The sequence below is a fragment of the Mustela nigripes genome, chromosome 13 (genome assembly GCF_022355385.1).
Source record: "Mustela nigripes isolate SB6536 chromosome 13, MUSNIG.SB6536, whole genome shotgun sequence".
In the NCBI taxonomy this organism is placed as follows: Eukaryota; Metazoa; Chordata; class Mammalia; order Carnivora; family Mustelidae; genus Mustela; species Mustela nigripes.
Window position 1 is genome coordinate 72,002,044 of NC_081569.1, and position 27,866 is coordinate 72,029,909.

The following is a 27,866-nucleotide window of genomic DNA, read 5'->3' on the forward strand; positions in this document are numbered from 1 at the left end:
AATTGCAAGTGTGAATTACAGGAAAATTTACAGCAAGAATTAGAAAAACAAAACATTATGCAGCAAAGTGAATATGTAGAAATAATGTCCAAATTGACCCTATTTTTTCCCTCACAATTTACAGTCTTATTAGGTTCATTCCCCATAATAATATTTACCACCAGTCTTGGTAATTCCAGGAGAGTCTCAAGCCATAAATATTTCACATATTCCAATAATAGGAACTCATTAAGTATGTAATATATAACATTTATGTTTTTATTATTTGGCACGACTGAAATGACTCTCATATAATTAATTCATAGGTGAGTAAACATCTTTTTGTCAGAATACTTGCTTTTCAGATTTTAAAATGTGGAGATTCTTTCTGTGATCTCCCTCCCCCATTAGCTTAGATGAAGCCGGCTTTCCAGGGGGCATCCTCTTTCCTTCTCCCATGCTGTGATTTCCAGGATTACCAGCAAATGTTCCTGAAGTATCAGAGTAATGCTCTTTGTCATACCCCACACAGCCCCTTCTCAGTGGGCTGGGGGTGGGGCTTCGTGTCCCAGAGGTCAGGCCAGAGCAGTGCGTGGGTGAGGATGATTGGTCGCAGAAGCAGAAACAGTTCAGATACTAGCCTTGACACTCACGCTCCAGGGTTTAGTTAAATATATCTGGAGGTAAAAATGTCCTGGTCAACAAGGAAAAGCATCATCGAGAAGCTATCGGTCACTGTGCTGGGACTTTTGTGCACCCAGGTTTGCCGTGAGTAGGGATTGTCCCCCGTGGGAATCTGAAAGGATTTAGTAGCTGCAGTATTATTGAGGGAGGAGGGAAGGGGCTCACAAGTCTTATAGACTTTCTATCCACATAATCTACGGGGATGTTTTCCAGGTTTTGTAGGTGTTACAGTGACCATCACCCTGACCGTGTCTCCGTTTCTCATCAGGTGTGACAGGCGCGGAGGTGGAGCAGAGGCCCCCAACCCTGAGTCTCCAGGAGGGAGCCAGTGCCACGCTACAGTGCAATTTTTCCACCTCTGCCGCTAATGTGCAGTGGTACCGCCAGGATCGTGGAGGCCGCCTCATCCTCCTGTTTTACATTCCTTCGGGGACAAAGAAGAATGGAAGGTTAAGCTCTACGACAGTCGCTAAGGAACGCCGCAGCTCTCTGTACATTTCCTCGTCCCAGATCACAGACTCAGCCACTTATTACTGTGCCGCAGAACCACAGTGCTCCCCAGGCACCTGCAGCCTGTGCACAAACCGGCAGCTGTTCTTGGCTCCTCCTCCAGCCGCCTCCTCCAGCAGGAGCCCACCACGCAGCATGTGCACAGCTTACTACTCTTTACTCTATTGGTAGAGCTGGAACCAGATACTTTTTGGTCCTACAGATTTGGGACGTTGGTCTTCATCTTCCCTTCTCAACCCGGTATTTCTTTCTCTGCACTATAAACCACTATAAACCTCTAACTTGGAACATGCAGAGTAGCTAATAAGAAGACAGAAATCAATATTTAAGCCACAGTAGGATGAACTCCAAAAGGGCAAAAAGTGAAAGGAATCAAAAGGGGGAAAAGAAATCACTCCAATAAAGATGTTACTAGACAATGATCCCCCTTAGCTCGGTGTCTCAGGAGTATTCAGGTCTGTTTCAGCAGAATGTGTCCCAACAGACAATTGCACACAGTTGCATTCCATCCTACTAATGCAGCAAAACAACAAAAAAATCTTCTGCTGAAAGTTCATATATGAACTTGGTCACTGAACACAAAACAGCTTTTTTTTTATAGTTTTGGACTCAACATGTCTAAAATTAGTTTCTCAATCTAGTAAAAGTTATTGGCAGCGATGAGTTCTTTTGAAAGCTCTGGAGGATAACCCATTTCCTTGCCTTTTCTAGCTTCTAGAGGCCACCTGGATTCCTTGGCTCATGACCCTTTCTTGAATCATTCTAGATTCTTGCTTCTACCACTGTATCTCTTTCCTCTTCTGGAGCCAAATCTCCTACCTCATTTTTATAAAGACACTTTTAATTCTATTTTGGTCCTACTCAGAAAATCCGGGATAGTTCATATCAGGATCCTTACATTAATCACATATCCAATCCCTTTTGCCATATTTGTTCACATGTTCAGATACCCAGCATATCAGGACCTGGATATCATTGGGGGCCATTATTCAGACCACATGTAGTATAGCAACTCTAAATTTCCATTCCCCACCTCCTTTAGGGCTTGTTTTTGTTTGCTTGTTTTTTTTTTGTTTGATGACCTGACTTTTTCAGTTAAGCCGATTTTCCCCATGGTATGTGGCCTCTGACATTGGTCCTAGAAGAACAGTGTTGGGTATTTGCCCAGACATGCAGGTATGACAGTGGTTTTAGCGAGACACTCTTTGGTAGTCCTTTTCCCTGATCTATAGTAAGTAAAGTCCCTGCCCCTATTTGTATGGCACCTTGCAATTAGCCTCAATTAAGTGTCAGATGATTGTTCTGTCATTTTCAACAATGTCTCAGTGGGCATAAATTGCTTCAAGCCCCTTCACAGAGGTAGTCTTTGAGATTTATTATTGAGGCTTGTTCTGATGCCTGGAGCATTCTTTCTCTTTCCCTTTCCTGTTAAATTTCTAGCCAGTTCATGATTTAGCTTATTGCTGTCCTTGAGCTACCTGCCTTTTATTAATTGCTTACAACCAAAATCTCCACTGTTTCAAAAGCACCCTTCAACTTGAACTTCCCGATGCTCTGTTCCAGATGAAGTGTTCTCTAGGGGAGAGTTCTGTTCTTACAGCTTCTTCTCTCCCTGGGCATAACCTCCGTGCCACTACTCTGGAGTTCTGAGAAAGGACAGTGGTATGCATTTCTCAGAGTGATATTCCTGCTTTATGAGCAGTGTGCTAAGGGCAGTAGTTTCTGGTCTTCTGGACAATGTCCAGAGACTTTAATTTTTTAAAAAGTAATTCCACCAATTTTGATTTTCACTAGTTATGATTGTTTTGCTGGGGACAGTATCCATAAATCTGATGTGGGAAACAAAGGTAGAAAGAAATGTAGATAAAAATGTCTTTATAACCTTCAGCCTATTGACAAATACTTGAGGCAAGCAGAGTATAATGTTCCTCCAGGAAGCTCCCAGCTATCTTAATGTTAACGCCTTACTTGAGGGAAAAACAAGCTTTGTTTGACAATAGCAAGGCCTCCAGAATCCTGAAAGTCATCTTTAGTGTATGAAGATCCTTTTGGAACTTCCCTTACCTTTACTTCCCCCAACCTCAAAGTATATAATCAGTTGCTCCTCACAATCCTGGGGCAACAGCTCTTTCTGTCCATAGGTCCTGTCCCCATGCTTTAATGAAACCACCTTTTTGCATCAAAGACATTCAAAAACTCTTCCTTGGCCGTGGACTCTGGGCCTCACCTCACCAACATTCCAAAACTACCTCAGATCTACTCACGCTGCCATTCTGGAATTTACAGCCTCCTATTCATGCTACTAGCACATAGAATAGGCCTACAAAGAGAATAGTCAAAAGTTCAGCTTTTCTTTGAGATACATTGATTTTCTCTATTGAGAAAGAAACCCATCGTCTTGCTTTTAGCCTAACCTTGCCCCAGATATAATTAATCAAATACACTGTATCGTCATTGTAAAACAACCATGGTTGGAATACCATATCTTTTTTCAAATCAAAAAGTACTAGTTGTGCTTAGAGCTATTATCCAAAATAAATGAAAACTAAGGCTCATCTCTGAGTTTCTGACTCTTTTTTTTAAAGATTTTTATTTATTTATTTGACAGGCAGATATCACAAGTAGGCAGAGAAGCAGGCAGAGAGACAGGGGGGAAGCAGGCCCCCACCAAGCAGAAAGCCCGACATGGGGCTAGATCCCAGGACCCTGAGATCATGACCTGAGCCAAAGGCAGAGGCCCAACCCCTTGAGCCACCCAGGCACCCCTGAGTTTCTGACTTTTTAACAGAAAACAGCATAGTGTTGATTTTTACAAAGTCCAACAGTGTAGGTATAGGTATGAGGTAGGAAAGGGTTGGGGCTCAAAGCTAACAGCCAAGAAATAATTCTTGAGATGTCTGCAGTGCATAAAGGTGGCTTTATTAAAACATGGGAACAGACCTGTGGGCAGAAAAAGCTGCACTGGGGTCATGTGGAGTGGCCCATTTTATACTTTCACGTTGGGAAGAGGTTGGGGATAGGAGAAGTCTCTAAGGAATTTGGAAGTAAGGTTTCCAGGAGCTTGAGGGGGCTAGCTATTGTTAGGAAAAGGTCATTTATTACAGTCTAATAAAACCTTAGTCACGAGGCCCTTCAGATGTATATGGGTGGGTCATATACCTGGGGGATGATTGCCAACATATATCTTGGGGATAGAGATAAAGGAAGTTGCCAAAGGAATTTTTATGTGTTAAAGTAGACTTTCAGGATCCTGTGGGGTTGGGATAATGTTAAGCTAAGATTGCCTTTTGCCCTCAGCAAAGTATTAATATAGAGGCAGCTGAGCTCCCAGAGAGTCACTCTGCCTGCTTCAAGGACTTGTTAACGGGCTGTAGGAAGTAAGGACATTTAATTTTTTCTCTTGTCTTTGCTTCCCACATCAGGTACATCATATCTATTGAAGATATCACAATTATAAGACTACTATATGATTATTATATAAGACAATTATATGACTATATTTTCCACCAATAGAAAATAATGAACAATTTAGATACCCATTGTCTTTGGTTCTATTCCCCAGAGACGCACCTTGAGATGAGGATTTGTGCACCTGAAAAGGAAAAGGTCAGATTTCAGATGATGTTCCCAGATATTCCATCAGCCTGATTTTGTGGAGAGCTCTAGAGCATAAATTCCACCACAATTTGCCTTATTCTTTGATGGCAGTTGGTGCATATTTTCTTGTGAACTATTTGGACTTGGGCAATTAAATTTTTAAAAAATCTTTTACTATCTTTTTCCTGCACTCCAGAACAAACCTAACATCAAAGATGTCTGTTCTTGTTTGAAACTCAATATCAGCAGTATTTGACATGATATCAGAACTCATAAAATCATCAACATTTATGATTATGGGAAAACAAATTTCTCTTTGCAGCTCATTCTAGTCAGAATTATGATGTTTACTGCTCTGTACATCTGCTAAGTTGCTGGTTCCAAAGTCAGATTTTTCAAAGCAGTTGTGGACTGTGTAGTGATGGGTGATTTTGTCCACATGGCAGTAAGATTCTTCACTGAATCACGAACACAACATTAAAAAACAAAACAACAACAAAAAAAACCTCTATAAAAGATAAATTACCCAGTTTAAAAATGGGCAAAAATATTTGAGTAGACTTTTCACAAAAGCTATAGGAAAAGACCAAAAAGCACATAAAAAGATGCTCTACATCAGGGGTCAACAAAATATGGCCCACAAACCAAATCTGGCAAGCCATCTATGTTTGCAAATAAAGTTTTATTAGAACGAATCAATGCTCAGGTATTTTTGTATTATCAGTGGCTTCTTTCATTCCACAACAGCAAAGCTGAGTAGTTGTGGTAGAGACTGAATGGCCTGCAAAGCCTGAAATATTTACCATTTGGCTCTTTATGGAAAAAGTTTACCAAACTTTCTACATCATTAGTCATCAGAGAAATGCAAAGTAATACCACAAGATCACTATACAACCATTATGTTAGCTGAAAAAAAAAATAGCTGACTATATCACATTTTAGCAGAGATGTAGGACAGTTATCTACATTAGAATTTATTTAAGGACATGTTCTCTTCCATATAAAGGGCTCTCCCTGATCTGATATGGTACTATAGGAGGAAGGAGAGCCCACGCAGTGACCCAGTCGAGGGCCAATTTCTGCACCTGAAAGGACCCTAGGACAGGTGAGATTGACAGGATCCCTCTTGCCTCTTGGCAGGTCCAGCCTCACAACCAAGACCCCCAGATCCATCTGAGATAAACCTCAGTAAACAAAAGCAAGCGTTTCATAGGGGAACCCAACAAGAACAAAATCTCCTCCATCTGAAGAAATCACTGGCTCAAGAAGAGTCAGCCACTTACTTCAGTGCTCTGACTAATCCAGGGATTTCTGAACACAAACCTTTAAGCAGCTGCGGAAAATTGTTCAGTGTAATTTTCTATATGGCCACCAAGAGGCAGTGCTACTTCAGAGAAAATTAACCTTGGTCTCACACAGGATCAACTCATCAGAATTTTTAATCTTTTAAAAATTTAATATATGTCTTCTGCTTTGCTTCAATTTGTATCTATCAGTCATCTATCTATGTATCTATGTAACTATCTGCCTACCTATCCATCCATCTACCTAAACAATATCTGTGTTTATTCTAGTCTAATAGTTTGAAAAATATTACTTTGAAAAGCAACATTTTTAAAATAATATACCTTGTCCTCCTTCAAGGTCAGGACCATATTAACTCCTTTAATATGAATTTATGTTGTTTTCACCATACACAACCAACCTCCAATCACTGAGTTAATGTGTGCCTAGAATTCTTTTATCCCATTATTTTTACTGGGAAACCTATAATGAATTAAGTCCCAGTTCAAGCGTCTCTTCCATTTGAATTCTCCTCTTTCTGGGCCCAGAGACAGAATTCATTATTCTTTTCTTTGTCACATTGTATAGATACACCGTTCTCTTTTGTAAGGCTTTATTTGGCTAGACTGGAGTACTGCTAGGTTGACTAAAGATCAGGACGGTGTCTCTTTCATGAATGAGACCCAAGTGTTGCCAACTTAGTAGGCAATTAGCAGGCACTCAACAGGCACTCTGTTATATATTTTGGAAATATGCACTAATGAATGAATAAATGAAAAAGAAAAAAGCACATCACAAATTCAGCAAAAAATAAAAAAAAAATCTCTTTACGGTACTGGACTGGAATGATTGTAGAATGAGGAATGGGGACTCTTAACATTGACTCCTGTTGGACTGTGATATACTTATTTTTTTATTAGATTTGAGATGATATCAAATACAGATATAACAAAATTTTCTCTGTGCTTCAGGAAAAGAATATGTGCTTCTTAGTTCTTCTAATTTATATTATTTATAATGCAGATCACCCCCATTTTTAGGACTGTTTTGGAGTTTATCCTCAATTTCTGTCTCTGTGTCCTGCTGTGTTAACATCTAAAGCCAAATTGGTTCTTTGTATTTTCATATTTTACCCATAAAGACAAAGTGTGGAGAAGTTTCATGTGTGTTCAAAGTCAGGTTCAGCACTACCAAAAATGCTACACCACTGGATGGCCAAGGCCCCAGATCTTTTGAAATCTTTCCATTCAGAATCTTTCCATTCTGTGTACCCATTTGGAGATCAAAGCTCCTGAAGGACAGATAATTCTAGTACTTCCTAACTTCTTTCCCCCAGGCATATTCTTAAAGACATTTAATTTACCTAATTTCTATTTTAGAAGAAATATAAAGAAGTTGAAATTGATTTAATTACTTTCTATCATTTCTTCGCCTCATATAAAATATGGACATATCTGAAAAATTGTAATAAAATTTAAGTTCCCTAAGGGGAAAGGGACCACATATTCTTTATGCTCTGCTCCATTACCCTAGCTGGTAAGGGGATATTGTACATTTTGTGTGTCTTTAATAGGCTTTAATTAGCACTTGTAATAAAAAAAGAAATGCCCCCATACAAGCTGATCTTGTGGCTTCATAGGAGTCCCTCTCTTCCCCACCATAAATGTAATCTTTATTGACATATTATAAGTCATATATATATGGCTTGGTTTATGATTTTTACATTTTAGGAGGTATGAGGAAAAGAAAGGGGGATTTTGAAGGAAAGATATTCTAAATGCATCCTGATCTGTGTGTAAAGAGGAAATCTCTGATTCCCAATGAAAGTATTTTCCACCATTCTAAGTTAAGACAAAATGAGGAAGTGCTTTCTTTGACAGAAATAGTTTCAAGTGAACTCACTTGTGAAGGGGCGGGGACTGTTGATGGAATTAAAAGCGGATGTGAACTTTAGGTTAGAGTCCTAGCAGGCTAGGAAGACCAGAAGACCAGCTGAGTTGTCACTGAGCTTTGGTATCAAGAGGAATGGCCAGGATCCTGAGAACACCCATTTTAATAATATGGCTTCAACTAGGCTGTGAGTTGTGGAGGAATAACTCCAGGATATGTCATTAATCTGGGGGCGGGGGGGCGGGGAGATGAGAACTTTGGTATACAGACAACCTCATGCAGGTAGGGAAATATAAATTTGAGGACCTAATGACTTTTTGTTATCTTTTTAAGCAGGGGTGAGTGGCCAGCAGAAGAATAAGAGTGGCCAGCAGCAAGTGAAACAGGTTCCTCAATCTCTGACAGTCCAGGAAGAAGAGATTTCTACTCTCAACTGTACTTTTGAGAACACAGCATTTGACTACTTCCTATGGTACCGACAATACCCTGGTAAAGGCCCTGAATTATTGCTAACCATGCTGTTGGGTGGGAGTACAAAGGAAGATGGAAGATTCAAAATTTCCCTCAATGTAAGTGCCAAACAGTTCTCATTGCACATCACGGCTCCCCAGCCTAAAGACTCAGCCACCTACTTCTGTGCAGCAAAAGCACAGTGCTTCCCAGGCACCTGCAGCCTGGCACCAAACCTGAAGCTGAGGCTCCAACCAAACCCTACTGTGTAGAGGAAACACACACACACCCACCCACACACACACACAAATTGTTTGGTCACAAAAAAATTTTCGATCCATTTAAAAGGACTGAAATTTTTATAGAATTTATTCTCTGACCAAAATGAAACTGATTGAGAAAATCAATTGCAAACAAATGTCTATAGAAACTTATCTAAAGACAGTAGAAATTAAAATTTTATTAAGAAAAATTATGCTGAGCCAGTAAGTTTTTAAAAACTATGAGAAAAAGGAACAGCTTACTAGACAAAATATATTATCAAAAAATACATATTATCAAAAAAACATTAGTAATAGAAGGGGAATTTTAGCCTGCATGTGAACTTCACTACAAAATTAAAAATGAGATGAAGGATGTATTTGTAACCATATAACCAAGAAAATACTAGAAATTATGGTTACATAGGGAACTCCTACAAATAAATAAGGCAAACATCCAATATAAAATAGGTAAGAATATAAAAATACCCTAAGAAGAGGAACTAGACATATGAATGAAGTGAATATATAAAACATCAACTTCTATAGTAATCAGGGGAAATTAAATTAAATTAAATTAAATTGAAAGAAATTACTATTTCATTTCTATCAGGTCAACAAAGAATTAAAAGTTTGATAAAAGTATGTTGACAAGAATACAGGGAGATGAGGATTCTTATCCCTTTTCAATTGGAGAAAACCACACAGAGAACAATTTATTCAAACACTTAGGAGAACAGTTTGCCTAACATAATAAAGAAGATATACATATCTAAAAAATCCAGCAGTTCCAATTCCTGATATCTACACTAAAGAAATTCAAACATTTGAACAAGGAGTCATCTACAGGGTACTCAAGACAGCACTGTTTTAACATAAGAATAATCAGTAATGGCCATAATCGATAAATAGTGGAGTATTGACACAATGGAAGTATAACATAGCTATTACAAGCAAATAAGCAGTTCTATGCAGATTTTCTTAAATGTGTCTTTAAAAAGGGGGTAGAATGGGATGCCTGGGTGGCTCAGTTGGTTAAGCAGCTGCCTTCAGCTCAGGTCATGATCCCACTGTCCTGGGATCGAGTCCCACATCACACTCCTTGCTCAGCAGGGAGCCTGCTTCTCTCTCTGTCTCTTCCTGCTACCCTGTCTGCATGTGCTTGCTCTCTCTCTGACAAATAAATAAATTAAATCTTTAAAAATAAATAAATAAATAAAAATTTAAAGGGGCGGAGTGTAAAAAGTACCATGATATGCATTGCATCACACTTATTTATGAGAAATGTCAAAATATAGAGTGTGATATATTGTTTAATGATATGTATCTGTAAGGCTAAAATTTTAAAAGACATGCATGGAATATTCCTAATAGTGATAACTACTTTAGAAACAGGAGAAGGAACAGGGGTCACTCTTTTAGTTCTGTTTGTAATTTTTTTGAGAGAGAGAGAGATCTGTAGAAAACATAACAAAATTAAATATTTGTTTGTTCTCATTGCCAGGGCAAAGATGTCTCCTAGACAATTTTTATACTTTTCCATGTGAAAATTATTTAATAATTTTTTTCTAGCTCTGCCAGTTCATAGAATGGAGAATGCAATGCTTATTACCTTACAACCTCACCAGATGTGTTCCCAATAGGTTAAATAAATGCCAATAAAAATTTCAGTAGAAAAATCTTTCAATTGGCTTGGGAGTTAAAAGGTATTCAACCTGAAATAAACAACATGGAGACTTCCTTCCCCAGTTCACACTGTGCATGTTTTCAATACATAAAAAGGGAAAGTGGGGGGAAAAATCAATTGGCTCAGCAATGAGAGATATGCCACAAGATGTCAGTATATGTTAGAAATAATATATGATTTCAATGAAGTTGTGGGGTACAAAATCAATATACAAAAACAAGTTGTGTTTTTATATGCTAATAACAAACTCTCAGAAAAAGAAATTAAGAAAACAATCCCATTTACAATTGCATCAAAAAGAATAAAATGTCTAGGAATAAATTTAACCAAAGAGGTGAAAGACCTGTGTAATGAAAACTATAAGACACTGATGAAAAAAATTGAAGAAGACACAAAATAAGTGAAAATATATTTTATATTCATGGATTGGAAAAATTGACATTGTTAATACAGTCATATTATCCAAAGTAATCTTTGGAATCAATACAACCTCTAGAAAAATTCCAATGGCATTTTTCACAGAAACAGAATAAACCTAAATTTGTATGGAACCACAGAAGACCCTAAATAGCCAAAGCAATCTTTGGAAAGAAGAACAAAGCTGGAGGCATCACACATCCTAATATCAAACTATATTACGAAGTTGTAGCAATCAAAACAGTATGGGATTGGCATAAAACAGATAGAAATATAAATGGAATAAAACAGGGATAAATCCATACATATTTGATCAATTTATTTGTTATAGAGGAACCAAGAATATACAACGAGGAAGGATAGTCTCCTCATTAAATGATACTAGGAAAAGTGGACAATCACGTGCAAAAGAATGACACTGGACCCATCCATTTATTACACCATACACAAAATTCTACTTAAAGTGGATTAAAGACATGAATGTAAGACCTGAAACTATAGAACTCCTGAAGAAAACGTAGAGGATAAGCTTCTTGACATCAGACTTAGTAGTGACTTTTTGGATTTGACACCCAAAGCAAAGTCAACAATCAAAGTGTCCATCAAAAGATGAATGAATAAAAAGAACTTGGTATATATATATATATATATATATATATATATATATACACAATGGAATACCATTCATCCACAAAAAGGAAGGAAATCCTGCCATTTTCAAAGAATGGATGGAGCTTGAGAGCATTATTCTAAGTGAAAAAACTCAGGGATAAGACAAATAGTGTATGATTTCACTTATTTGTGGAATCCAAACAATAAGGGCAACAATAACAACAAACTCATAGATACCGAGGACAGGTTGCCAAGAGACAGAGATTGGGTTGGTGGGCAAAATGGGTGAAGGTGGTCAAAAGATATAAACTTCCAGATATAAGATATACAAACCTTTGGGATGTAATATACTGCATAGTGCTGTAAAAATTATAAAATAAATATACTATATATAGTATATGAACTCCCCTAGTTCTCAAAGTTTGTTTGGCTTCTTTTTCTAGCAGTCTGCAAAGTTGGATAAGAAATATGGAAGAGTATATATGTATGACTAGAGTAGCTTTCACTGGACTGAAAGAGATGAGATTAAAAGAAAATAATGCCCATATTAGAATGCATGTGCAGATCAGAGGATAGCCATTATCAAGGATATAAGAAGGAGGGAGAACAGGGAAGATGTGGGACCCTCAATAGTGAGTCTGTGGCATCATATGATATGTGAGTTTGGGGATCTTGGTAACAAAACCAAGGAGAGTCTGAGGACACTTTATCATAAAATAATTCAATTATTCTCATTTGGGTTTCTTTATTAGGTGGCCAAACAAAAATAAAATTGGGGGAATTTGATAATTTGACATAAATCCCTTCACAATAGGATAAGATGGAAAACAACCTTTAGTCCTTCAATGTCTAGAGAGGGGAAATACTTTCACTTTGAAAAATATTTATACTATTAATAACTTGGGAGGTTCTCACTGATAAAACAGCATTTTGGGAGAGGTTTTGTTTTCACAATAACTATAATAAGTATGGTAGAATTGCACCAAACATTACCTGTGCACTCCTGGCAACAATGTGGCCAAATTTATTTGAATTTAGAGGACTCACGGATTCTCCCTTCCTATGCTTTTTGTTTTGTTTCTTTTTTTTTTCTTCCTATAACTTCTAATAATTAAGCATAGAGTTACATCACAAATGAATATGATTTTACTGCTGTTACATTTGGTATTCTAGTACACATCTGGAGAGGTTACAGAAGTCAGAAGCATATTTTGATATCATTTGTCTGAGCAATGTTTGCTGTTGTGAAGTTACCAGTTCTCATGGTTTGGTGGTAAGCAGGAAGGAAAGGAAGTCATGATTTCTCATTTTTCTCATGGAGGGAAGCCAAAGTTTCAGTGAGCCCATTTCACCTTAGAATCAGTTTGGAGGCAAGAGAAGAATCAAAAGATGAGTAAGTATTTGCAATCAGAGCCATGATTTGAAGTAAATTTGTTTCAGGTAAGCCTGTCAGATCTTATCACAGATTAATTTACTAAACTTGGAAATTTTAAGTAATAAATATCCTTCTCATTATTCCTTAGGTATTAAGCTTGAGGCTTGTTCTTTACCAGATATAATCATTTATTGTTAAATCATGAGGAAAGACGCAACAACATTTGGGACAGACCGAGTGGATGTCATAGCACACTCAAACTTGATCCAGCCAGAAATCACATTTCAGAGGCCACTGCTATATGCCACTAAGGGACCTCTGCCTCTACTATCAGAAATACAGCAGGGCCATTTCAACAAGAGGGAAATCTTGCCATCATGCTGTTCCCCAGACTGCCATGCCCACAGCACATGGTCTCCTTTGCTAGGTTACAAATAATTGCCCACCAAGGCATCAGTTACCTGTAAGCACTCAAAGGTGCGATGGGACAGAAGGGTGGATGTCTCAACTGAGTATAAACTCTCTTCCCTGCAGCACTCATATAAGTTACTTGGACCTTAGAATCAAAGAACTGCCATTGTTTTAAAGACCTTGTCTGTACTTTCATATCTAGTTATTCCCCTTTGGTACTTTTTGATTAATTCATTCATTTAAACAATGAAACCAAATAGAAGAATGATGGCTACATTCCATATGGTCAGTAACAGGATATAAAACTTCAACCACTGTCTGGTGTTGACATGTCCTAAGTGTGTACAACCTATAGATGTCACATCTGTAGGAGCATTGCATCACCGAGAGATCTAACATGCTTATCTTGACTTTATTTTAAAGAAAAAAAAAAAAAAACCCACAGAATTTAGTAGGTGAGACCAAACACTCTGGACCAATGAGAGAAAATGGGACATCAGGGACATTCTCGGACACATAATCTAGTAAGTACAATTCTACTCATGGAGGCAATAAGTTTGAATATACTGATCCTTTTCTGAGTCTAATAAGTGAAATTCAATGTCAGATTTCAAATGAATAATATTTTATTTGTTTTAATTTCATGAAAATAAACTGAATGGATTCGGAAAGTCAGAGGGCTGATTATTTTTGTCATTTGATTTTGAAGTAGCTTTATTTACTGTAAAAGTTAAGTATAGCCTTAGGAGTCAATAAGGAAGAAAAAGAGATGCACTCATTTCTTTGGATAGGATTGCCTTTCACTCTTTCACTGAGAAACCAACGATCTGTGAGTGTTGGTATATTTTGATTTTTGTTGTTTTTTTTTCCTAAAGATTTTATTTAATTATTTGACAGACAGAGATCACAAGTAGGCAGAGAGGCAGGCAGAGAGAGAGAGGGGGAAGAAGGCTCCCCGCCAAGCAGAGAGTCTGATGCGGGACTCGATCCAAGGACTTTGAGATCATGGCCTGAGCCGAAGGCAGAGGCTTCAACCCACTGATCCACCCAGGTGCCCCATTGGTGTTATTTTTTTTTTAAATCATTAGGTTCTGGGTAGACAAAAGTACGGATCAATTAAATTAACAACCAGTAAGTAGATTTACAAGGAAAGTCCACGAGCCACAATAAATTCTATTTCCAATGGGCCCCTAAAATTATTCCTCTGCAGATTATCAATGTTACATCAACTGGTTCAATCTTCATTTCCCCTCAGCTCAAAACTTCAATGCTAGTTGCTTTTTCCATGTCCCTTTTCAGGTACTGTCTAATTTAACTATCAGGGAAAGACCAGTAGACAAAGTAAGGGTTTGGAGTGAGCCAGACTCTTATCTGTGAATGGACCATGTGGTTGATGAATATAAGAAACCCTCTTTCCTATTTGGGGGAATAGCATCAGAACTTGGGAACTCTGTGTATGTGCTGCCAGGAACTCAGAGACATACCTCCCAGCCTGAGCAAAGCTAAACACATCTGTACCAGGGAACACAGCCCACATGCTGCTCCCCAGCCTGCCAAGGGTATTCGTGGCCTCCATCCACTCTGGCATGGATGGCTCCAGACAAGAGTAAACATGTTAAGAATGAAAGAACTGCATGCTGGTATATGGTACTTCAAGTGCCTTTGAGGAAGGAAGGAAGACTGGAGAAAAAGAAACATTACATATTATTATTTCAGTTTGGTTTGTCTTTGGGTCCTAAATTAGTCTAATTCTCTATCCCTCTCTCTCTCTCTCTCTCTCTCTCTTTTTATCTTCTAGAGAGAGGGGTATGGATCGGGGTAGAGGGAAAGAGAGTATCCCAAGTAGGCTCCACACTCAGCATGGAGCCTGACACAGGGCTCAATTTCTTGATCCTGAAATCATGACCTAAGCTGAAATCAAGAGTCAGAGGCTTAACAGAAGGAGCCACACAGGCACCCCAAATTTGTCTAATTCTTTTTTTTTTTTAAGATTTTATTTGACAGAGAGATCACAAGTAGGCAGAGAGGCAGGGAGAGAGAGAGAGAGAGAGAGAGAGAAGCAGGCTCCCTGCTGAGCAGAGAGCCTGATGCAGGGCTCGATCCCAAGACCCTGAGATCATGACCTAGGCCAAAGGCCGAGGCTTAACTCACTGAGCCACCAGCGGCCGTCAAATTCATCTAATTCTTAACCATATTTTATTTACTACATCAGCTCTGTTGTCTGATTTTCCCTTCAGGATCCTGTATGGTCCAGAAAGTGACTCAAGTCCAGCCAGCCCCATCCATGTGAGGGGGCAGCCATCCAGTACCCTGAAGTGTCTGTGTGAAACAAAACAGAGCACATACTGTACTTTTGGGGACACGCATTTCCCTGTGGAGAGATCACTTTCCTTGTTCATCAGAAGAATTCTTTTGACCAGAACGCAGAGAATGGTTGCTATTCTATAAACTTCCGGACAGCAGCTAAATCCATCAGCTTCACCATTTCAACCTTACAGCTGGAAGGCTCAGCAAAGCATTTCTGTGCTCTCCAGGAACAGAGTGTTTGAAGTGATAACAAAGCTGAACAAAAACCCCAGAGCTCAATGAGAGAGAGACCCCCTGCTACAGGAGCCAAGCCGAAATGCATACCTGAAGATCCCAGAAAAGAAATGTTAGTGAGTGTGCTAGCTTAGTCTGTGGTCTGAATCAGATTTAGTTCTAAGTTAAACCTTTTTCTATCTAATTTAGAAGCTCGTGTCCAGAGTAACTTTCTTCTAATACATTCTCAGTCTTGAATTTTTGACTTAAAGTCAATCATACAAAAAATGTGCAAAGTTGTCTGAAGTTCAATAAATTTGCCCCATAATGATTTAAAGTGGCAGTATCACTTAAAGATGTTTACATCACAAATTTGGGTCCACTTATCTGGAATCATCATGAAAACCATCTCCTTAGACTTTTCCTTTTAGGCTTTATGTCAGTTAGGGTATAATCAGAGATGCAGAACCACCAATCACAATGAGTAGTGTAGAATCAGAGATCAGTTATAAGGAGGTGACCTCATGCAATTGTGATAGCTGGTGGGGAAGTCTATGCCGAAATGCATATGCAAAGCTGTTGTCTATGCACCTAATAATTGAGCCTGAATTTACTGGATGTCAGTTAGAGTAACATTTGTGAAGGAAATGTGGATGTAAGCAAAGTCATGGACAAACTAAGACTTGTAAGAACATACTAGAACTTGTGAAGACAACTGTAACCCACAAAGACAAACTAAAACTTGCCTATCTCCTACCTCCTTCAATGGTGGTGGCTGACCTTCAGGACGGGTGGGTATGCTACCTGCATAATTGGCCCAAGACAAAGAGAAGCTGAACTTGGAGCTGTGGTGGGAAGTGAAGGAGGTAAGAGCCAACAGTAAGACGAGCCAGTGAATTGGCAGCAGCATGTGGGAGTTGCCACAGTGCCTGGAGCCCTACAGCAACCTGCAGAATGTGAAAAATATGGCTGCTGCGTCACAGCTACCTTCTGATCTTGCACAAATGTCTTTTGTGGCTAACCCAGAACAGTACAAGGAAGCAAACTCTGGGAGACATACCTCCCGCTTGTTAAGATGAGACAGTACAAAGCTACCACAGTACCCTTCTTGTGGACTTGGCATCCATATGTACCTCTTCTAACAACGCTTAACTTACAGTGAAGACAATAGCAACATCACGCCTTCTGCTATTATAATGCAACTATTCTTCACCCAACCAAAACCAAGATAGCCTTCTCCCACACTGAAGATACAAAGTTTATTTATTGATTTTTGGGCGGTGTTCTTTTCCTCTTCCATTTGAGTCACACTCTGCTAGTCATATCCTGTAGCTTAACTACTGAGATAAAATGAGATATAAGATTAATTTATGTTACCATATCTTACGCTACTATGTATAGGCAAATGGGAAAAAGAGGAGTAAAAAAGGTTAATATATAAATATATGCATATAAAAGGGAAAAAATAAATTCTCATAGGTGCTGCTGTTTGTTTCTGTAAATGGTCATTTGATCGTAGTTGGTATTCATGACCACCTTTTCCATCACCCGTTCCATAACCTTTTTGTGTATAGCAAGCACTTCCACTCACTGTTATACTTAGCTTTCTATAAAACAAGTTCCTTATTCAGCAGCAACGTTATATAGAATTCCACAAAGTTGCATAAAAAATTCTGTAAGTAGGAGTGCCTTGGTGACTCAGTCAGTTAAGCATTTGACTCTTGATCTCAGGGTTATGAATTCAAGCCCTGCATTGGGCTCCATGCTGGGCATGGAGCTTACTTTAAAAAAAAAAAAAAAATCCGCAAGTCTACCACTGTGGCTTTGGCAGAAGCATTGCAGTCACTGAAGGCAAATCCATATTCAGAGTATCTATTAAGTGGGGGGAAAAAATCTTGTGATACTCTGAGAAACTTGATACATTGTGTTCTAGAAAACATCCTTAAGAATGATACCTGACTTATCATCAGAACCAATAGAAGATATCAAGATATCAAGATATCATTTTTAAAGTCCTTAAAGAAAACAAAACTTTTAAACTGGCTTCCTATGAATATGAAAGTATATTTTGATGTTTCTTTACTTTTAAATTGAAGTATAGTTGTCATATAATATTATATTAATTTCAGGTGTACAACATGGTAATTTGACAATTACATACATTATTAAACCCGATGATGAATGTAGTCACCATCTTTCATCATATGAAGTTATTATAATATTATTGACTACATTCCCTATGCTGTACTTTCTATCTCTATGACCTGTTTATTTTATAATTGGAAGTTTGTACCTCTTAATCCTCTTTGCTTAGATTGTCTTTGTTAAAAATCACTTCTAAGAAGGTGAAAAGTCAATGCACACTGGTAAATTATATTTGCAATGTATATTTCTGGAAAAGAATTAAAATGCAGAATGTATAAAAATCTCATATGATTCAATAAGAATACACAACCAATAAAAATGACAAAAACATGAAAAGTCACTTCAGAAATATGATATCCAATAGCTAACAAACCTACAAAAAAAACCCTCTTAATAGTATTACTTGCTAGGAAAATGAAAAAAAAAAAAAAAAAAAACACTTGAGTATTTCATTTGCCCTGAGTATATGAATGTAGCTAGGTGGAAATAACCCGAATAGAATAGCAGGGAAAAAATGACTACCTCTCAGGAAACAGGCAAGTGAGTGAATTTCCTAGAAGCATCTGTCACTGAACCCATGTAAAAAGAAAAAGCAGTAACAGGTCACAGACCTGGACATTGAATTAAAGGCAGGCTTTACTAGGAAAAAAGAAAATTGGTATTTATTAAACTTTTTATATGTTAGGCACTGCAGTATGCATTTTAAAAAAGATTTTATGTATTTACTTATTTATTTACTTAAGAGAGAGAGCACAAGCAGGGGAGGGAGGCAGAGAGAGAGAAGAAGAAGCAGACTCTCTGCTAAGCAGGGAGCCCAGATGAAGAGCTCCATCCCAGAAGGCCAGGATCATGACCCGACCTAAAGGCAGACTCTAAACTGACTGGGCTACCCAGGCATTCCTGCAGTATGCATTTAGATTCACTATCTAATTTTCACATTACAAACCCTTTGAGATAGGTTATATTGTTCCCAGTTTTTAATTTTTGTTTTAAAAAAATTTTAAGGATAGTAGACATACGTGTTCCCATTTTTTATATTTAGGAAATAGACATAGCTTTCCTAACTTTAAGAGCTTCTCTAACTTTTATTGTCAGCCAGGGTGTAGCATCTTACAGGGCTCCTACAGAGTAAAGTTGGGAATATGGAGAAGAAACTGGCCTCAGAAAAGGGTAGCTGCGTTTCCCAGCAATGGTGACATTACTGGTTTCAACTGGAACTCAAAAGGAGCTGGAAAAGAAGATAACGAAACCAGCTACAAATTGCCCTATGATCAATAGCTGAAATCATCCACTAACCAGTTAACAGCGCTGAACGCTGTAGCAAATCTCTCATACAACAGTGTTCTGGGGATAATACAGGGCTACAGGAAAAGAAGAGATATTGTTCCTTAAACACTCAAAACATGTTTCCATATAAAGTTATGCGCTGCTTGCCTTTGCCCTCTCTGCCTGTAATACTCTCCCCTCCAGATATCTGCATGGAGTATCTCTGAACTTCCTTGACATCCTTATTCAGATGTCACCACTTTGTGAATCTTTTATCTCTCCATTTTTCTACCGGGAGAACCAGGTTCTAGTATACCTCCAGTAGCAAGAACAAAAGCAGGTCTTTGCTGAAACTCTGCCACCTGGTGTTTGCTAAAATACTCTGTGACACTGACCAGCTCTGCCCTCCAGGGATGACAGACAAGTTAAATTGTGGTGAAGACTAGTCCCACTGTGAGCCACAATGGCTGAATCAAAGTCAGTAAACTTCCCATTGCAGTAATCATGCAAGAGAAGAAGAGGAGGGCTGGCTGATTTTTAATCTTTTGCCTCGCCAGTTGTAAAAGTGATTGACTTTAAATGATAAATACAATATGTGGGATGATTTGGGATGGAGAGTAATCGGCTATCATGGAAATAAAGCTTGGCATTGTTGCAGAGGTTGGGAGGTTTTTATTTGTTAAGTGAAATTGTGTTTACTGCTCTGTCCTTTATTGTAGTATGGAAATATCCTGAGAAGCAGGAGCAAGAGTCAGTGATGGAAAAAAATAATAATTGCATTGTAGGGAATCATGCTTGATTTACTCTGTTCATGTTATAACATGCCACCCAAACTCCCAATACGACATCATAATGCCCTGACATCCCATTAACGTTAAGAAACATGATGGACCAGGGATACTTACAGTAATACCTGAAATAGGCTATGGAAATTACAAAACACATCTCAGAAAATACTGAGCTTTATCTTGTCAATAAACTCCACTGCAATTTTAGATTGTGTTCTCCCAACTCTTCAATATTTTATACATTACATGCATCTGGTTGAGTGCCTAAGGTAGGGAGGTTATTATACTAGGTGATTTGCATGTGTGTTCTCATGTAATTCTTATTGGAAGAGGTCAAGGTTGGCTGCATCATCCTTTCAGGAGGCAGTGTAGCTATGTGCTTGAGACCGTAAACCTGGGTTGGATTTCTAAATCTTCCATTCGTTAGTTAAGATCTTGGGCAAATTACTTAATAATTTTTATGCTTTAGTTTCCTCATCCCTACAGCATGGGTACTGGTGGGAAGTAAATGAGATGATGCATGCTAAACCTCAGCCCAGTGCCCAATAGAAAGACACTAGCTACTTACAGAAAAGAAACTTGAATATAAGAGAAGTTAAATACCTTGCCATGTAAGTGACAGAGTGGAGGCTTCCCTCCATATCCTATGTAGAGCAGATAACTTTTCCTCACCCCAAAAGTAATTTTCTATTTCAGTATAGTATTATATATTCTTTACAGTGCTCATCACTATTTAAAATTACATTATTTTTAAACCTGTTTAATTTTTTTTCTTTTCCCACTGTACCTTGGGCCTTTTCTGTCCTCTTCACCACCGCTTCTTCCCTGCCTGAATGATGTCTAGCCCAGAGGAGATACAATCAATATATATTTGTTGAATGATTATGCAAAACATGAAATTACAGATGACCCTTGAACAAGTTGAACACTGGGGACACAGAGCCCCGCACTATTGAAAATCCGTGCTTTTAAATTTTGACTCACCAAAAAACTGCTGAGAGCCTGCTGTTGACCAGAAGCCTTACTGATAACAGTCAATTAACATATATTTTGCTTGCTATATACATTATATAATGTATTATTACAAAACTAAGCTAGACAAAAGAAAATGCTATCAAGAAAATCATAAGGATGAAAAAATACATTTACTGTATTTATTGACACTGTAAGTTTACATTGTCCATTTACAAGATAAGTTGTCTATCGGTATCTACATCGATATTGTCTTATAGGATACAAAACACCATAGATGCGATACATATTACTGACATTAGACGTCAAAAGTGAAATGATAATGTGAAAAAGAAATTCATATTTATTTACCGGTATAACAGCTCATGCATTGATAATGAAGAAGCAGCAATATGATTGCATTATGGAAATCTAGTGTAATTGATATGACTGTTTCCCAATCATAGTGTGTAGCCTTTGCGTATAGCCAGAGTGTGATGATTATGACTCATCATCACTAGGGTATAGCCTCGCCTCTACACTGATGAACGAATCATTATAAAATTTTTATGGCATACGGGACCACAGTCATATTTATAATATGGTATAAAATGGTTACATTTTTTAAAAACCATTTACCTAATCCACAGTTTTTCCAATAAAGAGAGAGAGAGGACTACTTTACAGTAATGCAATTCTTTGAAAGCAAAGTGATAAAACGGTAAGAAAACTAGTGATTTACTAATTTTATATGAACTCTCACTTACCTATGCCTCTATAAGGATACGCTGTGAATGGTTCCATGTACAGTAAGTATTTGGGTGTGAAAGTTTTGATCAGTTTTGACTTTTATAATACATTGGTGTGTATTTTATAGTAGTAAATGGTAAAATAGACTCGTATCTTCATATATTTTGTACATTGACATATCTAACTTTTTCTTAATTTTTCCCATATTTCTAGTCTATCCAGTTCATCTGCAAGTTTTCCAAATTATTGTAAATCCCCCACAATTTTCTAATATATTTATTGAAGATAAACCTCTATGTGGTCCTGCACAGTTCGAAGCTGTGTTGTTCAAGGGTCCACTTCATGTCTAGAGTCCTTGTGATTCCAGTACTAATGTAAAGGATCAAACTGGACTAATTCTCCGTGTTTTTTATCTAGAATTGTCAAGATTTCTACCCTGCAAGTCGTTTAAGACACGATTTAATCTATGCAAGGTATCTAGTGGTCAGTTGGCGTGGCTTCTACTTCAGGCAAAATAGGCAGTGATAGCTTGCAGATTTGGCCTTACTGGGTATGGGAATACGCCTCCTCTTCCAGGTATCCCTTTCTTGTTAAGGATGTTGTCCCTCCAACGTGTGAGTGAACTTAGCAGTGGACCAGTATTTTCATCAGATACAAACTTCACAGCAAGTTGTCTTTCTGAGTAGTGAAGCCAGGTGCTCCCTCTAACTGAGGCATCTGAATGCCAGGATCCAAAGAAAAAAGGAGCTTGACTTGGAATGGCCTTTGTTTATCGCACAGCCCACCCCTAGCTCTAGCCCTTACACTTCTGAATCAGGAGACATTTCCAGGATTCTCTTTTCTTAGAGAGGAAAACTCTAAGTTAACCATCGAGATGCCTTTCCAGCCTATTCCATTTTTCAGAATACGGTTTGAGTATGTGGAAGGCACTCTCTTCTAGTATTAGCCACTAATAAAATACTGTTTCCTTTGCTTATTTTAGTTGTTCATAGAAAAGGTTTGAAGTCAACTTATAGCACTAATTTCCCAGAGGTAGGTGTATATTCTGAATAATCTTAATTAATGCTATCTTACACTATTAAATTTTTCCTGGACATATCTTGTTTCTCCAACACATTTTCACAGACAGCAGAGAATGTTGCTTTTGTAATTTTCAGAGCTTGGAGGGAAATTCTAGACACGAAAATCACTGTTTAGGCAAATATGTGTCTGTTAAATCAAACTAAAATTATACCTGGACTATGACACAGGCAAGACAGACCATAATTACTATTTACTTTTTAAAACAGCTTTATTGAAGAACAGCTTATGTTTCATAAAACATCCATTTTGAATTTATAGTTCAATGGCTTTTAGTAAACTAACTGACTTATAAAACCGTTACAATCGTCCCTTTTTAAACATTTTATCACCCTCAAAAGATCCTTCATTCCAATTACATTAAATCCTTGTTTCCATTCCTAGTCAACCACTGAATCTACTTTATCTCTCTCTAGGTTCCTCTTCTGAATAGTTAATATAAATGGAAGGATTGACTAGGTTCACTCTTGTATCTGGCTTCTTTCCCTTAACATATTTTTTAGATTCATCTATGTTGAAGCATATAGTAGTATTCAACTCCTTTTTATTGTTGAATAGTATTCTGTTGATGAATATGCCACATTTCATTTATCCATTTTCCAGCTGATGGATATTGGGGTTTTCCCTCATTTTTGGCTACAAGGAAAAATAATTGCAATATAGATGCCCGTTATTCTTAGAACATATATTCTCTAACATTTAAAACATTTATAGGGCATCAAAAATGTAGGTGGCACGACAGATTCCAAAATTAGACTCCAGAGAGAGATAGATTTATGTTCTCATTCTTATTATGCCACTTACCAGATGTTTGACCTTGAGTTAATTAGTTAAACTCTTTGAACTTTAGTTTCCTTGTTTGTACACTGGGAATAATAATACTCTTGTGTGACTTTTGTATTAGTTTAGCACCTAGTATGGATAAACATTCACAATTTGGGGTGATTTGCAAGTTCTAATTTTTTTTTTAATTCATAGAAAGATTTCTAACCAAAATGCTTCTCCTAACCCCTAGATTGCTATGCACCTGCCACTCTCTCTGCAGCTGAGTAATGGCAGTCTGTGATGAAACAGATGAAACGCCGACTTCTGAAGGGCTGTCAACTCTCTTTTTGTTACGAACCCATGGGTATTTCTTCAACACTTTTAAAGCTAGCTGGACTCAAGACAACAGTTTGAACCCCAGGAAACTGAATCTAGGGCAGAGTTGGTTGGTGTGTTTCCAAGACATTTATATGAACTTGTCTCTGATTGGCTGGGCAACCAGATGCAGAATTCTGTTTTCTGAAGCAGAATATTCCACAGACCTGGGCTGCAGGCCGTTTCCTCTGCTGAGATCCTTGCGCAGGAGAAATGGAGAAGAGTCCTTTGGCAGCCTCGCTGCTAATCCTGTGGCTTCACAGTGGCGGTAAGTCCTTGGAATTTGGAAGACCTTTTGAACGTGGATGATGACAGAGAAGGGGGTGGGGAGATGCAGTCAGGCACCCCTAGGTTTTACTTGGGAAAGTGTGAAGAAAATGGAAACTGTAGAGAGACCAATTTCTATGCCTGACTCTGTCTTTCTCAACAGGAGTGGGCAGCGTATCGAACGTGGAGCAGAATCCTCCATGGCTTCATGTTCAGGAAGGAGAGAACACCAATTTCACCTGCCGTTTTCCTTCCAGCAATTTCTACTCTTTATACTGGTACAGATGGGAACCTGCAAAACCCCCCATGTTCCTAATTTCAGTTACTTTAAATGGGGATGAAAAGAGGACAGGACGAGTAAGAACCACTCTTAATACACAGGAGGGTTATAGTTCCTTTTACATCAGAGGATGCCAGCCTGAAGATGCAGCCACGTACTTCTGTGCCATGACACAGTGCTTTTCAAACAGCTGCAGCCCATACCAAAACCTGCAGCTGATGCTGCTCTGGCACCAGCATGTGTGGGGCACCGGAGTGGTACAGCTGGTGAAGCTTTGACTCTTGGTTTCAGCTCAGGTCCTGATCTCATGGTTATGAGATCCAGCCCCAGGTCCCTGGTGCTCAGAGAGGAGTCTGCTCGAGATTTTCTCTCCCTCTCCCTCTTATTCTCCCACTCATGCTCTTCCTCTCTCTTAAAAAATAAGTCTTAAAAAGAAGAGCCATGTGTGGGTAGAAAAGGCAAATTCATTGAATTATAGTGTTTTCAATAATAGGGGAGAGTGAAGACATAGATAAACAAGTCTTCTAGTCATTGTAGCTCCCTCAACTAACTGGACTGTTACTGAGCACAACGAACCTCAACACCCAGCAATATATCAGCCACATCACTGAGTTAGATCCCTTGCCTCCTCTTGGCACAACCAATTCCAAATGAACTAGATGGTTACTCCGCCCTATCTAAAATAATCTGGTTAAACTAGGGTAATATTTACTCCTCATTGTTGCTCCTCATTCTGTCATATCTCTTCACATGTGTGAATGGAGCATGTAATATGCACTCTTCTCACTGCTGGCATGGAGATCTGAATGTTTCATACCAGAACAGGCAATACTGTCTCTGTTAACTCACTGAGGGTTTCAGTTTTGGTTCAGTTCAAACTTTCCCCTACATGATGTTCCCCTACATGAATATCTGGATTTCATTCCTTCTTATATGTGGCCATTTGCATTTATTTATTTATTTATTTATTTATTTATTTATTTATCGTAGCCTCCATGGTCCATGTGTAGCCCAACATGGGGGCTTGAACTCAGGACCCTGAGATCAAGACCTGAGCTGAGATCAAGAGTTGGCCAACTGAGCCACCCAGTCATCCCTGGCCATTTGTATTTTTTTTAAAATCACTTGTGAAATCTGAAAGGAGAACTGACAAGGGACGTTTACTAGGACACTTGGTCTGTCCTCCAGCTTATACTGTGATTGTGGTAAGTACCTGAATGCTGTGATGATCTAAGTTTCTTCATTTGTAATTTCCAGGCATAGGAGGTGAATGGAGTATCTGGAGACATACATATGGAAAGATTGTTTTTTCAAAAATCATTCACAGAGTAGTAATAAATTTATTTGACCATATGACTAGGAATGGTTGAATCTGTTATGTCATTGGCATGTGTGTAGAATAGGAAATGTGCAATACAACACTGAGTGAGGAGAACCTACAGTCCACTGCACACTAGTGTTGGTGGAATAAAACAACACAGAAGGAGACCAGTCGCTGTTCCGCTGTGGGTCAGCTTCCCAAACAAGATCTCCATCATTATTGGCATAAAGATCAATGGTAGGGATTTAGAATATTTTTAGTAATGATCCTGTGGCTTTAGCTAACTGAATTGGTAGAAACAAAAGACAAAGGAAGACGTCAAGGACAGAGTTTGGTTCATTTGTGCATTGTTGCAATACAAGACTTCACAGGCTTTTCTATGTAATAGGCCATAGAGAAGTAGATTATGTTTACACAGTGCTTCCAAAAAGAATGCCACTTGGAACTGGTCCATGACTCCAACTTACCTGGGCCCCTTGCTTATCTTTGGATGTGAGGCAAGAAAGCTCTCTACACACATGTGATCAATTCCTGGATACAGTGGCACATAATTTGGAAAATCTACTGTTAAAAGTATGAGGGGAAATGTAAAATCTGGAATGCAGAGTCCTTACAAAAAAAATCCATGTCTTTACAAAAGTCGTGTGTAACCAAGGAAATATGAATAAAAATTCTCAGTCTCTGTTCTAAAGTTGATCTGAAATTGAAAATAAATCTGTTAAACTTTGATTATTCACAGAAATACAGGCATGTTCTTGTAAATAGTCCCCACAGTTTTGGGGGGTTTTTTTGTTTGTTTTTTAGAGTTTAGTAAATGGAATGAGAAGAACAAGTGAAGTATAAAAATGACATTGAACAAGAAAACCTTCCATCTCCCTGTTTTTTTAGGGCCCCAACTTGAACAATTTGCCACCTGTTCCTGGGGCTGTGGAGATCCAGAGCTCACATTATACCCGAACATTGTCACCATGTCTTCTATGCCAGAGCAGGAGCCCAGGACTATATTCGAAAAGAAGTTTGGTGAAATAGGCAGCTGTTCCACGTTGAGCTATTAGAGACCATCAAGAATCAGATAGTGGAAAAACATTTTAATTCTTGCCAATTTCCCCCAAGTCCTCAACAAGAATCTGCAAAGGACTTCAGTGCCACCCGTAGTTTGCGGCATAACAAACCGCCCCAAAAACTCAATGGTTTTAAACAGCTACCATATTACTATCTCATAATACTTCTGCTCCATGTGACATCTGAGGATTGACTGGACTGAAACACCCCCAAATTGCTCAGTGACATATCTGGAGCCTTAGAGAATGTCCGGAAGGCCGGGCTCAGCTGTGACTCAATTAAAATGAATCACAAAGCTTGCCCAGATTCACTGTGGAGGGGGGACATGGAATTCAGGAAGCACGGACATTGGGGGCATCTTGCCAAAAAGCTAAAGGAATAAACACATTCCTTATGACAGATAGGTACCAGAGTGCTAATGAAGCACAACACATATCCAATAATTTTCAAGGTCATGTCAGTTTGATCTCTCAAGCAGCACTCATAGCCATTTCCTTATCTTTATGCTCCTGCTACTGTCCTAATTCAGGCATTCAGCATCTCTCACTTGGATGATTGCTATGGCCTCTTAATCATGTGCTGCCTCTAGTCTCAACTCTTTGAATCTCACCACACAGCCTCTAGAATTATTAAAAAAATATATATTTGATCAGATCACTTCTTGTTAATCTTTGGGTAATGAAGAACTATTCAATCTTATATTAAAATATATGAAGCCATTTATCGTTTTCCCGTTATCTTCCTTTTTTTAACTTATTAAAAAAAATTTTTTTTACTTATTTGGGAGAGTGAGAAAGGGAAAGAGTGATAAAGGGAGAGAGTGAGAGAGAGCACAAACAGAGGGGAGGAAGATTTGCTCGATCCCAGGACTCTGGGATCATGACCTTAGCCGAAAGCAGTCACTTCACTGACTGAGCCACCCAGAGATTCCCTCTAGTTCTTTTCTAATTTCACATTCCATGCTCTCTCACTATGTACTCCGGATGCATATTAACTATTTAAAAAGTCTAACCATTTACGCACACACTGAACTCTTTCTTAAATCTGTGTCTTTGCATTTGCTGCCCCTTTTGCCCAGATTATACCTTCCCTATTGTCAAATGCACACAAATCTATGCGTCCAATGTGTCCCAGTTCAGA

The 27,866-nt window shown here is 38.4% G+C and overlaps 1 gene segment (V, D, J or C); it reads left to right on the forward strand.

Annotated features, from left to right (window-relative positions):
* Nucleotides 1–8,042: 8,042 nt before the first annotated feature.
* The window catches only part of LOC131999778 (T-cell receptor alpha chain constant-like), a 380,650-nt gene continuing 360,826 nt past the window's right edge, over nt 8,043–27,866 (forward strand). The window contains 2 exon segments of the C gene segment in view: nt 8,043–8,131; nt 8,281–8,433. Coding sequence covers nt 8,080–8,131; nt 8,281–8,433 — 205 coding nt within the window.